Source organism: Oenanthe melanoleuca, chromosome 14, assembly GCF_029582105.1.
Source record: "Oenanthe melanoleuca isolate GR-GAL-2019-014 chromosome 14, OMel1.0, whole genome shotgun sequence".
NCBI lineage: Eukaryota > Metazoa > Chordata > Aves > Passeriformes > Muscicapidae > Oenanthe > Oenanthe melanoleuca.
The window spans coordinates 14,264,036-14,279,855 of NC_079348.1; the positions used below are offsets into that span (position 1 = coordinate 14,264,036).

The following is a 15,820-nucleotide window of genomic DNA, read 5'->3' on the forward strand; positions in this document are numbered from 1 at the left end:
GAGGCTCAGACTCACCCTGAGGGCAAAACCCAAAAGCTGCAAAACGGGAATAAAGCAATTAAAGTGATGAATATTTGAGTGTGGGATTGCAGGGGCTGGAATCAAGGCTGGAGCAGTGCAGGAGGCTTGGAGAACAGGCATTTCAGTGCCTGTTTGTAATAGGAATTGAGAGATAAACCATGTGGTAACAAATTATTTTCACAAATCCTGTTCCCTTCATCTCCCCAAACAGCTGTTCAGCTCCATGGCATTTCCATTCCTTCTGTGTTTCTAAAACATAAAGTTACCAAATAAATTTTAAAAAAGGGGGGTGGATGGCTTCTCCTGCCTCAGGGCTGGTCCAGGCACAGTCCAAGCACTGCTGCTCCCTCTTTAGGGATGGAGGAGCCCCAAACTGAAAGGAGGGCTGGCACAGTCACTGGTTTGGGGGACTGCTGATTTTCTTTAAGAAATGGCACTTGCAGCAATGGGATAAAGCAGGCCTGGGGCCTGGCATGGCCACATTCCCAGCACAGGCTCCTCCTCAGCTGGAGGCGGATGTGGAATTCCCACCTGGGTTTTTCATGGATCAAAACAGCAGGAGGTCCCTGACGGGGCCGTGTGAGACCTGGTGTTCCCTGTGTGAGGCACAAGGACACTGGGGACACCCTGATGTGACTAAAGGGGGCCTGGAAGGAAGATGGGCACAGATCTTTGATAAAGGCCTGGAGATCCAGGACACAGGGAATGGCTCCCACTGGCAGAGGGCAGGGCTGGATGGGATATTGGGAAGGAATTGTTCCTGGGAGGGTGGGCAGGCCCTGGCACAGGGTGCCCAGAGCAGCTGTGGCTGCCCCTGGATCCCTGGCAGTGCCCAAGGCCAGGCTGGATGGGGCTGGAGCAGCCTGGGACAGTGGGAGGTGTCCCTGCCCATGGCAGGGGGTGGGGTGGGATGAGCTTTAGAGTCCCTTCAACCCAAACCATCCCATGCTTTATGATTCCTTTACTTTGGGACAGATATTTCTAGAGCAACGGTTTGCAAAACTCAGCCTCCCATCCCTGAAAGCTGTTCCACATCCTGGGCCTTTGCAGGGACAAGTGGAATAAAAAGGAGAATCTCCCTGTAGGGACCCAGCAGTTTGGCACAAGGTTCCTTCCTTAGTTTTCCCATCCTGTGGATCCCTCCCTCCTCATCCCACGGACCTGCTTCTCTTTCAGAGACCCCAACAAGCCCATCCCCAAAGCCCACAGTGCAGGAAGCAGCAGCTCCCTGGCACGGGGCTCACAGATCCTGTCCCTGCTGTCCCTGCTGTCCCTGCTGTCTCTGCTGTCCCTGCTGTCCCTGCTGCTCCCAGCACGTGTCAGCACACAGCCCTGCCGGGATGACAAACGGTGCTAATGAGATTATCCTTTTAATGATCACCATGGCAACGGTTCACATCCCAGTGGGAGCCCTGCTGAGGTGCAGAATCCACCTCGGACCAGCACAGACACCCCTGGGCTCAGCTGGGGGCTGGAGAGGTCCTGGAGGGGGGTTGGAGCAGCCAGAGGAGTTCTGGAGGTGTTGGAGAGGTTTTGGAGGTGTTGGGAATATTGGGGAAGTTTTGGAGGGAGGTTTGGAGCAGTCAGAGGAGTTTTGGAGAAGCCAGAGGAATTCTGGCTGTGTCAGAGAAGTTTTGGAGGTGTTGGGAATATTGGGAAAGTTTTGGAGTCAGTTTGGAGCAGTCAGAGGAGTACTGGAGAAGCCAGAGGAGTTCTGGAGCTGTTGGAGAGGTTTTGGTGGTGTTGGGACTCTTGGGGAAGTTTTGGAGGGGTTTTGAAGGTGTCAGAGGAGTTTTGGAGAAGCCAGAGGAGTTCTGGATGTGCTGGAGAGATTTTGGAAATGTTTGGAATATTGGGGAAGTTTTGGAGTGCGTTTGGAGCAGTCAGAAGTGTTTTGGAGAAGTCAGAGAAGTTCTGTAGGCATTGGGGAAGCTTTGGAGGCATCAGAGAGATCTCTTGGAGAGATTTGGGGAAGGCTGGAGAGGTTTTTCAGGTGCTCGAGGGGTTTTGAAGGCCTTGAGACTTGATATTTTGAGGGTGTTGGAGATTTTTGGAGGAGTCAGAGAGGTTTTGGAAGCATTGGAGAGGTTAAAAATACTGGAGAGATTTTGGACAGGTATTGGATATGTCAGAGAGATCTGGAGAGGGTTTGAAGGTGTTGGAGGGGTTTTGGAGAGATTTTGGAGAGTTTGCAGGAGGTTTGGAAAGGATTTGGAGGTGGTGGAGAGGCTTGGGAGTAGATGGAGAGGTTGTGGAGGGGCTGGAGAGCTTGTGGAGGGGCTGGAGAGGTTGTGGAGGGGCTGGAAAGTGTTGTAGGGCATTTTAGAGGTTTTGGGGAGGTTTGGGGGGTTTTGGGGAGGCAGGTTTTGGAGCTGGGGCTCTGCCTGATCCATCGGCACACCCAGGCCGTGTCTCCTGAGCTTTTCCTCCCTGGGCAGTCCTGCCTGGCCCTGGAGCAGCGTTTCCCTGCAGGATGAGCAGGACTGGGGCCAGCTGGGGTCAGGGCTCTGCTGAGAGCGTGGAAACCAAATCCTCCATGACAGGAAATCCTCCTGGAGACCCCGCTCAGCCCTAAGCTCCGGGTGGAGCCTGGGGACAGTCCCAGCCCCACAGATGGTTTATTCCCCCTCCTGCCGGTGGTTAATCCTCTGAAGGAAGTGCCAGCCTTTGCAATGTCCCCTCTAAAGCTCGTTAAGCCACAGGCTGAGCCACCTCTTGTCACTGCAGGTGCCACAGGAATTTGGGAACCATAATGGACACTGTGATCTGTGTCAGCCCCACTAGTTTGGAGTTCCAGTGGTGCCCAGCTTCTGGATTTTGTGAGGCAGCAGTTAGGGACTGGATTTCAACTTTCCTAGCATGAATCCCCTGGATTAATGGATCTGGATCTCCCCTCTGATGTCTTTGCTCCTGGCCAGGTCAGACAATGGAAAACTGATGGGCAGAAAGAGCTCCAGGCTGAGGCAAACCCGGGACATGGGAATAGCCAGAGGATTCCATGCCAAGGAGCTTTATTGTCCCTGCTGAGGAGGGCTGGGAGGGTTGGGGACTTACCTCGCCCTGGCTCATTTGATTACTTAATTAGTTCCATGGGCACAAAGCCAGGACCCACACCCAGAGCCCTGGTAGCTCTTCAGGGGCAGCAGGCAGCACAGGCAGGCCTGGGGTCGAGGCCCAGGGCAGATCCAGGGCCAGATCCAGGGCCAGCTCTGGCTCCAGCTGCAGGCTCAGGTCCAGGCCTTGGCCCTGCTCAGGTCTGGGTTCCATCCCCATCCCCATTCCCATCCCATCCTCATCCCAAATCCCAAATCCCAAATCCCAAATCCCAATCCCATCCATCCCAAATCTCAAATCCCCATCCCAAATCCCAAATCCCAATCCCATCCCATCCCCAGGCCACGCCCACAACGGGTGTGTCCATCCATAGCCACGCCCACCTATAAATGGCCCAATCCCCGCCCATTTCCTGCCGCGCGGGAAATCGCCTCCCGCGCATGCGCAGTGTTGCGGGGCGGGGCCAGGCCGTGCCCTTCCCTCAGCGCCCCGCGAGGCGCCGCGCCCTTTTCCAAGATGGCGGCGCGCAGCGTGCAGCGCCGAGCTGCGCATGCGTAGCAGGCGCTGCCCCGGCTGTGATTGGCTGCGGGCGCCGGTGAGCGCTTCCGGTGGGAGGGCGGGGCGGGCCCGGGATGCGCCTGGCGTAGCGCCGGCACCGACACCGGCCCCGGACCCGTGCGGGCCGCGCCGCCCGCCGCTGCCGCCTGTCCTCCCGCCGCCCTGCCCAGCGCCCCGGGGCTCCGCGTCCCGCCGGCCGCGGGAGGCCCGGGGGCTGGGTGCCGGCAGCTCTCCGCTGTCCGTGGCTGCGCGGCCGGCGGGGGCTCGCCGGTGCATGGGGCCACCGGCGGCCATGAGATGAGCAGAGCGCGGCGCCCTGCCTAGAGCCGCCCCGGGGCCGCGCGGCCATGGTGAGCTGGGCAGCGGGGACGGGAGGGAGGGAGGAGCTGGGGATTGTCCTGAGGGGCCGGGACACCGGAGCCTGGGGGGCTGCACCCCCGAGCCGCCGCAGTCACAGGGTGCGAAAAGCCGGGAAGGCACGCACTCCTCCTGGCAGCCTTGGGAATTACGGGTTTTGTGGCGTTCCGAGCAGCGAGCGCGCTGAGGGGGTGCCCGGAGCAGCTGTGGCTGTCCCTGGATCGCTGGCAGTGCCCAGGGCCCGGCTGGGCAGGGACAGGAGCAGCCCGGGACTGTGGAAGGTGTCCCTGGACGTGAAGGGGCTGGAGCGGGAAGAGCTTCAAGGTCCCTTTTAACCCAAACCATTTCGTGGTTGAGATTCTCCGGCGCCAGCTGTGGGCTTGCCCCCACGGCCTCCAGTTGTGCCTTGGATAAGCTGTAGGAATGACCTGGATTCTTCCCTGTGCTGGAGACACCGGCCTTCAGCTGGCTGAGACACAGGGACAGCTCCAGCCCCCTCTGGTTTGGACAGTGCTCTCCTGGCCTCGATGAGGACCCGGAGGAGAGGTCTGTGATCCTTGGGGTGCCCGCAGAGCCGGGCTGGGAGCTGGGAATTGCCTCCAGGGCATCGAGGTGCTGCTCACTGTCACCATCCCAGAAGTGCTGTTCTTGTTTTCCCCTCACAGGGAGATCTTGTATCCCAGTGTTTGTTGGGATGACAAAGGGAAGTCACAGATGTGCCCTTTGAAGTGGGCAGGGAGATGCTTCCAGCAGCCCTGGATCTGCTCCTGGGACTCTGCCCTGGCTCCCCAGAGTCCCACTGGGCACAGGCTGGAGTTTCTGGCCTAGTTCTCACCCCTCTCTTAAGCTTAACCTGCCTTAGGTAATGTAGGATCAGGCTTTGCACCCCTTTTCTTCCAGGGATCCTGGTTGTGAATTTCTTCACCCAAGAGCTGAGATAATCACATCTGCTCACTGTGTGATGTGCTCCTGGTGCATGGTTGGTGTTTTATTGGAACTTTGCTCCCTGCAGCCCCTTTGTTGAGCTTCATTAGTCCCTTGGAGAGGCTTTGTGCTCCATCTGGGATGTGCTGGGGTGGGACATGGTCTCCTCAGTAAATGCTGGTAGTATTTTATGGCAGGTGTGTGCCTGAGGGTGCTCAGGGTGGGCTCCTGACATGTCTGCCACATGTCCCAGCTCTTTGTGGGTTTAGCTTCAGGCAAAGGGTGACATTTTTGGGCTGGGTTCTTCTTTGTGAACAGCCCAGGTTCAAAAAGGTGAATAAATAGTTTGCAGGATTTGGTAGGCCAGGGTGTTCACTTCACATTGCTGGTGGCAGAAGGGCTGGTTAGTTCTTCCCTGTGGACACACACATTTATCCTCTTGAATTACCCCTTGTTTTCTTCTTCTTTTGCCTTGAACATCCACTGTTTGGCTCAGCCACAAGTCCTGCCTGTGGAAGTTGAGAAGCAGTCCCTGGGCTATGCTGCAGGATTTACTGTTGTAACTCATCATGTGACTCCTGTGCAAGATTTTCCTTCTGTTCCCATTTCCCTGGAGCCTACAGATGGGCATGTTCTGCTGCTGCTGCACCCTCCTTCCTGGAAACAGTTGGGAAAGTGTGAAGATGAGCTGCTGGAAGGCACACAGGGAACAAATCAAACATAATTAAACTCTGCTCCAGAGTAACAGGCTGCTGGGAGCAGATTTTCCTTAGTGGGGTTGAATTGGGTTGATATGGAAGGGAATGAGCAGAGATGAATTAGAGCTTGATTAACTGGGCAGGAATTTTGGGAGGAAATTGGGATGGCAGGAGGGAATGCAGTGATGCACAGTGAGCTCAGGCACTGCCAATGTTGTAGAACAAGTGTAGAGCTGGGCTTAGTTGCCACTCATGGCTCAGAAATCTTAATACTCAGAATGTGGGTTCAGAGGAAGCTTTAGTCATTCTGTGCTTTCAGAGCTACTTGCAGAGAGCTCTGTGTGGTGGTTCTTGGGGCTGCTCCTGCCTGCTGTGTGTGTAAATTGTGCCTGTGCTGTGTCCAGTTTGGGCTTCCTGAGGGAAAGGTGGTGAGGATGCCTTTGTGTCTCTGGAGGGAAATCAGGATATTGCAAAATCCAGGTGGGTTCCTGTGGAGTTCATCTCTAAACACACAGAGCAGATCCAGCTTCAAGTGTTTCTTCCAGACCACAAATTACATTGTTTCCTCCTCACCTTTTAGGATCCTTTTAAAGGATTTTATGAACAGTTCAAAGTAAATATTGATCATGGAGCTATCCTTGAAGGGATTTATTTTCTGTCCAAATAAGCCATGTCTTTGGTCTCATCACTCTTTCCCTCACCTTTGTTCCTTCCACTAGTGAAGATGAACCATCTTTGAAGCCCTGAGAGCTCAGCTGGGACCTCCTGAGCAAACCACCCACCTGGGAATTGCATTTACAACTCCCATGTGAGGCTGGAATTTTGGTGATTTTCTCCTAGGAAATACATTCTTCAGTTATGTGGGATTTGTATCCTGCTAGCAACTAAAACAAGGACAGGAACTTAGGAACAGGGACTTCCAGGAAATGCTGCTGTGTGAGGTTTGGAATGCAGAGATGCTGAAGAGCTGCAGCCAGGCTTCTCCCAGAAGAAATCACACTTCCCTCAGGTTGTCCCTGAGCTCCCAGGCGAGCAGGCAATGGAAGTGGCAGCCCAGCTCCAGGGAATCTCGTGTCCCTGATCTGTGTGAGGCACAGAGCTGCTGAAATGGGAGCAGGCAGTGGGCGTCTGCAGCTTGGATGTTTCTGACTTTCCCACAGCAGCATCCTGCCTTTTATTGCATAGCCTCTCTTAGCACCATCAGGTTTTTTAGCAGTAAGTGCTGTGTTTTCTTGTGCCTGAAGCTGCCTGGTGATGGCTGAAGCCTTTCATTCAGCAAGGAGTGAAGTGTGTGTGGATTGCAGCATGTCCTGCCAGGTAAGGCTGGTGAGCCCTGGGTTATCCTGGTGCTGGTGGTTGCCAAGGAGCTCCTGCTCAGTTACCAGAATAGCTCCTGTTTATTCTGTGTCAGCCTCACTGAGCTGGTGGCCCTGAGGCTGGGAGCCAGAGCTGCTCTGGGAAGCACTCCTGCTGTTTGCAGGTGACCTGGGACATTGTGACAGGAGGGAGCAGCAGCTTCTTGCTCCTGCAGGGCCCCTTGGCCTGGCTGTCCCATCACCCTGGGGACACTCGGGCCCCATGCAGGCTGTGCTGCTGTCCGTGGCACAGGTGAGCCCAGGGATGCTGTGGTGCCTGTTCACAGCACGGTGAGCCCAGGGATGCTGTGGTGCCTGTTCCTGGCACAGGTGAGCCCAGGGATGCTGTGCTGCTGTCCCTGGCACAGGTGAGCCTAGGGATGCTGTGGTGCCTGTTCACAGCACAGGTGAGCCCAGGGATGCTGTGGTGCCTGTTCACAGCACAGGTGAGCCCAGGGATGCTGTGGTGCCTGTTCACAGCACAGGTGAGCCCAGGGATGCTGTGGTGCCTGTTCACAGCACAGGTGAGCCCAGGGATGCTGTGGTGCCTGTTCACAGCTCAGATGAGCCCAGGGATGCTGTGCTGCTGTCCCTGGCACAGGTGAGCCCAGGGATGCTGTGCTGTTTGTTCACAGCACAGGTGAGCCCAGGGATGCTGTGGTGAGCCCAGGGATGCTGTGGTGCCTGTTCACAGCACAGGTGAGCTCAGGGATGCTGTGCTGCCTGTTCACAGCTCAGATGAGCCCAGGGATGCTGTGGTGCCTGTTCACAGCTCAGATGAGCCCAGGGATGCTGTGGTGCCTGTTCACAGCACAGGTGAGCCCAGGGATGCTGTGCTGCTGTCCCTGGCACAGGTGAGCCCAGGGATGCTGTGCTGCTGTCCCTGGCACAGGTGAGGCCAGGGATGCTGTGCTGTGAGGAGATGGGGGGGATGCTGCTGCTGCACAGGCAGGAAGTGCTGGCACGTGGTGAGATGGGCTCAGCTGCACAGCAGGGTTTTGGGATGAAGAGGGAGCTGAGGGTGTTGTCCTCTCCCTCTGTCCCCCAGCAGTGCCAGCTGAGGTGCAGCACCAAAACTACACCCCTAAGGCTGAGGTTCTGTCTGCTCTCAGTGCATCCCCTTCATGTGCAGTTAAAATAAAAGCAAACCCTTTGTAGAACCCTTCTGGCTCAATCAGCTGCTGAGCACAGAAACCAGAGAGTGGGAACTCGGAAGTTCCGGCCTCAGCTCCAACATCTGGCTTCCTTTTTTGGCCAGCAAGTCAGATTGTGACTTTGTGTGCCCCCCAGTTATCTCCCCTCTATTAAATCACCAAACTGGAGATGATTAATGCTGGGGAACTTTCCCATCTCTGCAGCAAGGCCTGGGTAGCTCTGGGGATGAATCAGGAATGGGAGCTGTGGCAGGAGAGCTGATCTCTGCTTGGATGCTTCCTCCAAAAGCAGAGCTTTTTCTCAGAAGAAAAGAGCTCATTTAGCAGAATAGTTGCATATAATCCCTTTCAGGACCTATAATAATTCCAATACATCCATATTTCAAAGATCTGGGTTGCTAAATGTAGGCTGCAGGAGGACTAAAAGCTATCAAGGCAAAATTGTTGAGCCTCCATGTTCACTAAACGAGCTTGAAAAGCTCATTTGCACTGTCTGTTGCTGATGGATGGGTGATGGTGATTGTAATTATTCCAGCAGAATAGCATTAAAATCTGGCAGGTACCACAAAGCTCCTGCCATGGGGTTCAGTGCTGTGCAGAGATCACTCCATGCACAGAAAACTCCAAGAACTTTGGGCTCAATTGGGTGAGTCTATGCAAAGTAGAAGAAAATGTAGCTTTGAGATGTATAGGCTGATAGCTGTCTGGTAGAATGTGCCCTAAAATCATTCCAAATAATTATTCTCTATCAGACAGCAGATATTTCCTCCTAGGAACTATATTTGTATTTGGGTCACTGCTGCTTTGGCTTTCTCTGCATCCCAGGTGTCAACATGACAACCTTCTTCTTTGAAAGAAAGAAAAGGTGTTTGCTGCTTTGTTTTATCAAAATAAAAAGTTTAGATTCCCTTTTATATTGAATACTTTTTGGACTCCTGTTTCCAGCATTCATGAAGTGTGCACCATGTGCCTGTTCTCCCTTACAGGCCTCATTGTTCCAATCAAAATGTAAATATTAATATTTTGGCAGGGGAAAAGCAATTTGCTTTGATGGTCAAGGACTTTCCTTCTCATCCAGGCACCTCCTGGGGATTATTTGTGGGTTTTCTGTCCCTTGGAATTTTGGGATGATGCAGCTTCTCCTGGCCTAGGAAGCCTAACCTACAACTTATGGTGCAGCAGCTCTTTTCCAATCTTACCTTCCCTCCACACACATTTGATTCCTTTCTCTATCCATGTTTCTCCCTTCTGTTTACATTCAGGATACTTTCACTCCACCAGAACTATTCCAGGCTCTTCTAGCAACACCACAAATTCCTTATATATTTTTCCCCCCTGATCTTCCCTGACCTTTCTCCTATGAACATCATGCCCAGAATTCAATTTCTTTTCCTATTTCCAACCCTTTGCATTCATGCTCTGAATTATCTTTTATTTGTTCCAGCATCTCCAAGCTTGTGGCTGGATCTCTGTGTGTATTTTTAGCATTTTGACTTAATATTTTATTAGGGCTTTAATTGCAATGTGGAGTTCTTCCCAAGAGGGATTGTCCTGGTTCCTTTTTGTCCCCTCTTTGGAGAAAGGAGTGTGCTCATCTGTTTTGTGTACTGGCTTGTCAGGATGCCAAAGCCAGCATTGGATGCAGCTTTGCAGAGGGGAATGAAGGCTTTTTTTTCCCTTTGGAGAGATGTTTTGCCTGAAAAATCTGTGTTGTGCTGGTTCCCTGCTGCTTCATTGAGTAAGAACAGAGCAGGTTTCTTCTGCATTGCAATTCCACCTTTTCTTTGGGATGAACAGTTTCTTCCATGGAAGTTTGGCTCAGTGGTTTCCCTGGTGTTTAAAATCAGGGGAGGATACAGCAAAACCTGGCTTGGCTGCATTTGTTGTTCCTCATCCCATTCCCTAATCCTTTGGTTATGGGGGGTAAAATTGTATTTTCTACAGTTCCTTGGCTTTCTTTTTGCAATGAAGTATGGAGGAAAGCAAGAGGAGGACAAAGTGATCCATGGCCTGTAGTCTGTGATGTGGAGGTGTGAGGTCAGTTCCTGCTCCCAGTCATGGCTGGGGGCTGCACCAGCCATTCCTCTGATCCCAGGAGGGGATTGCTGGCTTTGGGAATGGGGAAAAGGCAGCTTTGGCTTTCAAAAGCTGCTTTTTCCTGTTTTCTGCTGGTGCTTGATGGAGCTGCTTGGGTCCCCCAGGACAAACATCCCCACATTGAGCAGAGCCCCCTGTTATGGACAGAGAGCCTGGAACCTTTGCAGGGATTGGACACCCTGAGTGTCCCAGAGCTGCAGGGGTGAGCAGCAAAGTGCAGTTGTGAAATCCCCCAAAGTGCAGAAACATTGCAGATGTCAACATCTTGTTTTTCTTTAATTGGACTGGATGTTCTCCCTGCGTGAGCTGTCCTTTGAAAACATTTTAATTAACAAAAATCTTAGTTATTCCCATGGTGTTTCCCATGGTAGTTTTTACACTCTTAAATGCCCAACACAAGCTTTAATGCTCTTGCCAGGAATAAAATATAGAGTATCACAATCTTTATTTTATTTTCTTTGACAAGGGGTGAGGGTCTGAAGATTCCATATTTTTGTGTAGTATAATCACACCTCCTTGGCAATCAGGTCTGTAATGTATTGGATAAGGTGTAATCCTGGCCCCAAATTTGCCCTCAACCTTGCACTTTGTGTAGCCAGGTTGGGACAGTTTTTCCCCATGGTAATTGGCTTAATCCTGCCAAGCAGAAGTGGATATTGAAGAAAAATCAGCAGGATTTGCTTGCTGGAGCTGCATCTGAGTAGAGGTACCCCTTTAAGAAATATGCTGAATAATTGTTTTTTTTTCTTACATTCACTTTCTTTTTTTGTTGGCCCTGGTGCTTCCCATTTCCAGCTCTGCATATGTGCACAATTCCAGAGACTCCTTCACTTGGGGCTACAAACAACTGTGATTCAGAGTCTTTCCTGGGTATTATTGGGACTTGTCTGGAGGCTGAGATAAATAAGGGTTTATTTGTAGCTCTGCTGACAGTGAAGGATTTGAGAAGTGTTTTTAAAAATCTCTTCATGTATCTTGGACTCCTTAGAGCTACACAACCACACCAGGTTCTTCACTCCTGTCACTTGGGGATTTTTCTTTTCTTGTCTTCTCTCTGGTCAAATTGTGCAAGTGAGGAGGAGCAAGGGTTTGGCATTTTTAGGCCAGATTTTCACCTGTAAGAGCATGAAGAGTGTTCTCTGTAGGAGGAGTCTTTATAACCACAGGATGTGGAGCTGCTGGAGTGAGTCCAGGGAGGCCATGGAGATGCATAGTCGTTTTTAAAGGATTCCTTGGGATCTATTTTCCACCTGCCTGTTTAGAAGTTGGGTTACTTCACCTAAACCTCTGGAGGAGAAGTTGTCTCAAAGTGAGTGAAGCTGCATTTGGGGCAGCCCTGTGGTCCTGCCTGATTTGTTTATGTAGAGAAGAGGGAAGAAATTTGTTCCTTGTGCCCATGGTCCTGGGGACAGGCACTGCCTTTCAGGGAAGGGTGGGATCTCCCTGCAAGGGGTCACAGGCTGGTTTGGAGTGTGGGGCATCCTGGGCAAGCAAAGGGAGAGTGTCAAGTGAAAGCAATGATGCAGCTTCAGAGCTGTGAGTTTCGAGACTTCACTGGAGGAATTTAATTTAATTCTGACAGAGCCAGAGTCACCTTGCAGTGTTTTAACTTCTGGAAGCAGCTCCTGCCCAGCTGAGCACCCTTGGCAGATGCTCAGCTGTGTCTGTCTGAAGAGCAGATTTTGTTTGGCTGCTTTTGCTGATAACCTACAAAATGAAAAGTTATTATCATTGATGACTAGAAAAGTGATGGCCAACAGCTGAGAGCTGGCTGAGCCAAGTGTCTGCTGAGGAAAGTCTGACATCTGTGGCTGGACTGTCAGGTTTAAGTTGCAAGTCCAAAAAGTGACTCCAGAGCCACCTCTGCCTACTGTGCTTTGGTGATTTGCAGGGTATTGATGTTGAGGAATCTGCTTTGAGTGCTTCTGCACTTCTCAGCTGTGTATTGTTATATTAGCAACTGCTTGTTTGGGAGAATACTGTGTTGCTGAGCCCTTTCCAGCAGCTAAACCACAAGAAACCAATTAGGAAGTCAGCAGCACGTGAGCAGCTGCCTTTCCTGGGCGTCAGGGACCCAGAAATTGCTCTTGGGCTCATCTTCAGCAGGCATGGAGTGAAACAGCCCTGTGCCTAAATCACCTTTTGTTTATTCTAGCCTGCTGGGATTGTTTTATTCCTAAGAGAATTCCTAGGTGCTGAAGCCACTGGGAGCTGCTGGGTGGAGGACACACTGCCTGCTGGGCTTGGCTATGTGGGTTAAGAGTTACTGGGTTAGAAAGAATCAGACTCAGACACTTGAGCCTGTTAATCAAAGTTCAACCTTCAAACCTGATGCCTGGTTAACTGAATCTGCTTGTCCAAGAGGGTTTAAGAAATCAGATCCCTTGGGTATTGAAAAAGGTGCTGATTACTGGTGGAGCAGGCAGTGTTCCAGGTAAGATGATCTCTGGTGCAGAAATCAGGTTGGCACTGCTGGCTCTCCATGGCCTGTTCCACACAGCACTGCTCAGCCTGGGCTCCTGCTGAGTCCTTAGGTGATATTTAAATTAAACACTCTGATTCCTGAAGGGGTGAGTTATCCAGGCTTTGAGCAGCTCTGGAGCTGACCCTGAGCTTTGGGACCTCAGGGACATTTGCTCCTGTGCTGGTTGCCTTGAGATACAACAGCAATCTGTGACTTTTATCCCACAATTGAAGCAAAAAAATCCACTCTAACGTGTTTGCAAAGTCTCCATGTTGTCAGTGGTGGTGTCTGAAATGAGTGAGGCAGGAGAGGGCTGAGCTCTGCAGGCAGGCCCAGGAGCTGAGCTGTGCTGGGAGCACAGAGCAGGGCCCAGTCTGCTTTCGGTTCTTGAAACCACAAAAACATCTCTGCAGTGCAACAAGGAAACTGAGAGTGAAGCTGAGCCCTGGCCTGATAGCATCAGCACGTATGCTGTGGGCTCCTGATGTCAGAGCTCTGATAAGAGACCCTGGGAATGAGGGTGAGCCCCCACATTCTGCACTTATTGGTGGAAAGGATTAAATATAATGAGTAACACTGCTCTGGAGCTCCCAGCTCTGCCTCCCTGTAACGTGTGCTTATCTTTTCTGGGAGATGTTCTGGATGTCCTACAATTGTTTTTTAAAAACACTTCATAATTCTGCTTTTCTTGCTCAAAATAATAGTGCACTTCTTCTGTGAATTTTACTGCCCTGAGTAACCCAGGGCTGTCCCAGGGGTTCTCCAGGTTTTGTGAGCAGGCTTGAAATGACCCACAAGCTTTCTGAGAGGGTGATTTCTGGTCTACCTGTTCATTACCATGTTGTGTTAGAGCTGGGGCAGGGAGGGGCTCTGAAAGACACCCTGGTAATCCTTCAGTGAGTAAATTACTGCCTTAGTACATGGAGATGTTAGTTGTGTTAATACTCACAATACATATGTGCATCATTAAGTTAGGCTTGGCTATAAATAATAAAGAAGAAAATTCAGCAGCTGGAGTGGAGTTGTTTGTATTTTTAGGTGTGTGACTGTGCTGTTAATTAACTGCACAGCACTGGAAGCAGAAGGCTCCGAGGTGGAAGAGGCTGGGACATTGCAATTAGCAATGACAGGGTGATGATGAGTTATTTTATACAGGTGCTGTGGATGAAGTTTCTTGTTTCTTGTCTGGTTTGTTAACCCTGTGCACTGGCTTGTTGGTGGCATTGTAGCAATTCCAGCTGGGAATTTTTCCATCAGCTCCTGGTGTGCTCCCCTCCTCTCCTGGAAGAGCTGGCAGACATAGCTGGTAGTGATTTTAGCAGATAAATGTGATAAAATCTGAGTGCTGATAACTGGGAGGAGGCTGAGCTGTGCTGGGCTGTGTGTCTTGCACTGGAAATGGCAGGAGAGGGGAGTGGGTGGCATTGGGATGGGGATGGAGAGGGAGGCTCCAGAAAGTGAGGAAGCTGCAGAGGGAGCTGTGCTTGCTGGCTGGGCTGGGGGGTTAAACACAGCAGGAGCAGGGGCTGCAGGGATGGACAGGTGGGCGTTAATTCAAACCAGGGTGGGTGCAGGGGGTGGGAACAGCTCCCCAGCAGAACTCCTGTCTTTAAACAAAGAGTGGAGAGGCAGAGAGAGGGGTTTGTTCTGCTGGGAGGGCTGCAGCAGAGCCAGGGCTTTTCCTCCCTGGGAGCTTGTGTGGTGTAAACTCCATCTTTTCCCATCAGGAAGATGCTCCAGTGCTGCCTGAAGGATGAAGTCACCTCTGTAACATTGCAGCTGCAATTAACATCTTACTAAAAAAAGCTCTGGAGAGGGAATGCCTTAAATTTGTCTTGGAGTGATATCCATTTGCAAACACATTAGGGAAAAACTGAACAGACCTAACCCTTCTCTTAGTTGTCATTAGCCCAGTTGCAGTGTTTAGAGCATTGTTTGTGTGATGGATGCTCTAATGGCAAACACTGCAAGGTTAACAGCTTGTATTTTTATGGCAAAGCAGCAGAGAAAAGCTTTCCCCTCAACAAAAAAAATCCCTTCAGAGCATATAATGAAATTTAAAAGAAAAAAAAAAGAGGAAGTGAACTCTAAATGAAAGCACTTGTGGAGAAAATGGCTTTAGAAAGCACTTCCATGTCTTGCAGAATGAGCAGGTGCTTTTTTAAGGTTGTGTTTGGTGATATGCAAACTAAAATTAGCATTGTATCTTCTCTTCAAGTGCATGTGCAGTGTCTAAACTGCAGCCCAAGGATCACTGCTCTGTTTGTTGGATGAGTGACTGGTTCTGCCCCAGTGCTTTAGTCATAGTCTGCATCTGAGCTGGTGATGGAGTCAGCAGCAGGGTACAAAGATTTTGCTTCTCCAGAGCCTCGCTGAGGTGCAGCTGCAATATTGAACAGCCTGAAATGCAGGAGGTTGGCAGCTTTTTTTTTTTTTTTTTTTTTTTTTTCCTTTAATCAGCAGAAATCAGTTAATGACTCATATGGCTTAAAATGTAACTGGAGGATAGCCCTGAAATCAGCTGGAGGGGTGGGTCCTTCTTGTGGTGCTTTGGTGGATGGAGAATGTTGTTGGATGTGCAGGTCCTTGGTAGCAGACCTTGTGTTTTCTGTCAGGAAATGGAGCTGTTGGAGGAGGGCACAGAGGGTTGGAGTCCAGAGATAACTGGAATGAGTAAGCAGCTCCACCCCTCCTCTGATAGTGGTGTGAAACACCTTTAGCAAACTGATGAGGGACACAGGATGGGAAGGACACAGGCTGACAGTGACTCTCTCCCACCCTGACCCACAGCCAGATCAGATGGACAGTTCCAGGAGGAGCAGAGCTGGAGCTGAGCTGCTGCTTGCCTGCTCTGGGTGCTGTGCACCCAGCTCAGCACTTAGAGACACCTATTCTGGGGACAGTCACCTGTGCCACACCTCCCAGAGATGCTATTCTGACCCAAATTCCAGGTCAAAGTGTGGATGTGCTGCTGGAACATGGGAATTGCAGCTGTGGCTGTGTTAGATTTAGCCCTGCTTGCTTTCACCTCTCACTGCCTTGTTCCTCCTCCTCCAGGGAGCTGTGACAAGGACATCACCTTTGGCCACAGGATGTGCTGAATTTGGCAGCCAGGACTCTCCCTGAGGGTCAGAGCTC

At 51.2% G+C, this 15,820-nt stretch overlaps 1 protein-coding gene across 2 annotated transcripts in view; it reads left to right on the plus strand.

Moving 5' to 3' along the window:
- Positions 1 to 3,696: 3,696 nt before the first annotated feature.
- The window catches only part of XPO6 (exportin 6), a 55,977-nt gene continuing 43,853 nt past the window's right edge, over positions 3,697 to 15,820 (plus strand). For both annotated transcript variants that reach the window (XM_056503346.1, XM_056503347.1), the window contains exon 1: positions 3,697 to 3,983. In XM_056503346.1, coding sequence (XP_056359321.1) covers positions 3,981 to 3,983 — 3 coding nt within the window. In that variant the 5' untranslated portion in view covers positions 3,697 to 3,980. The remainder of the gene's footprint in view (positions 3,984 to 15,820) is intronic.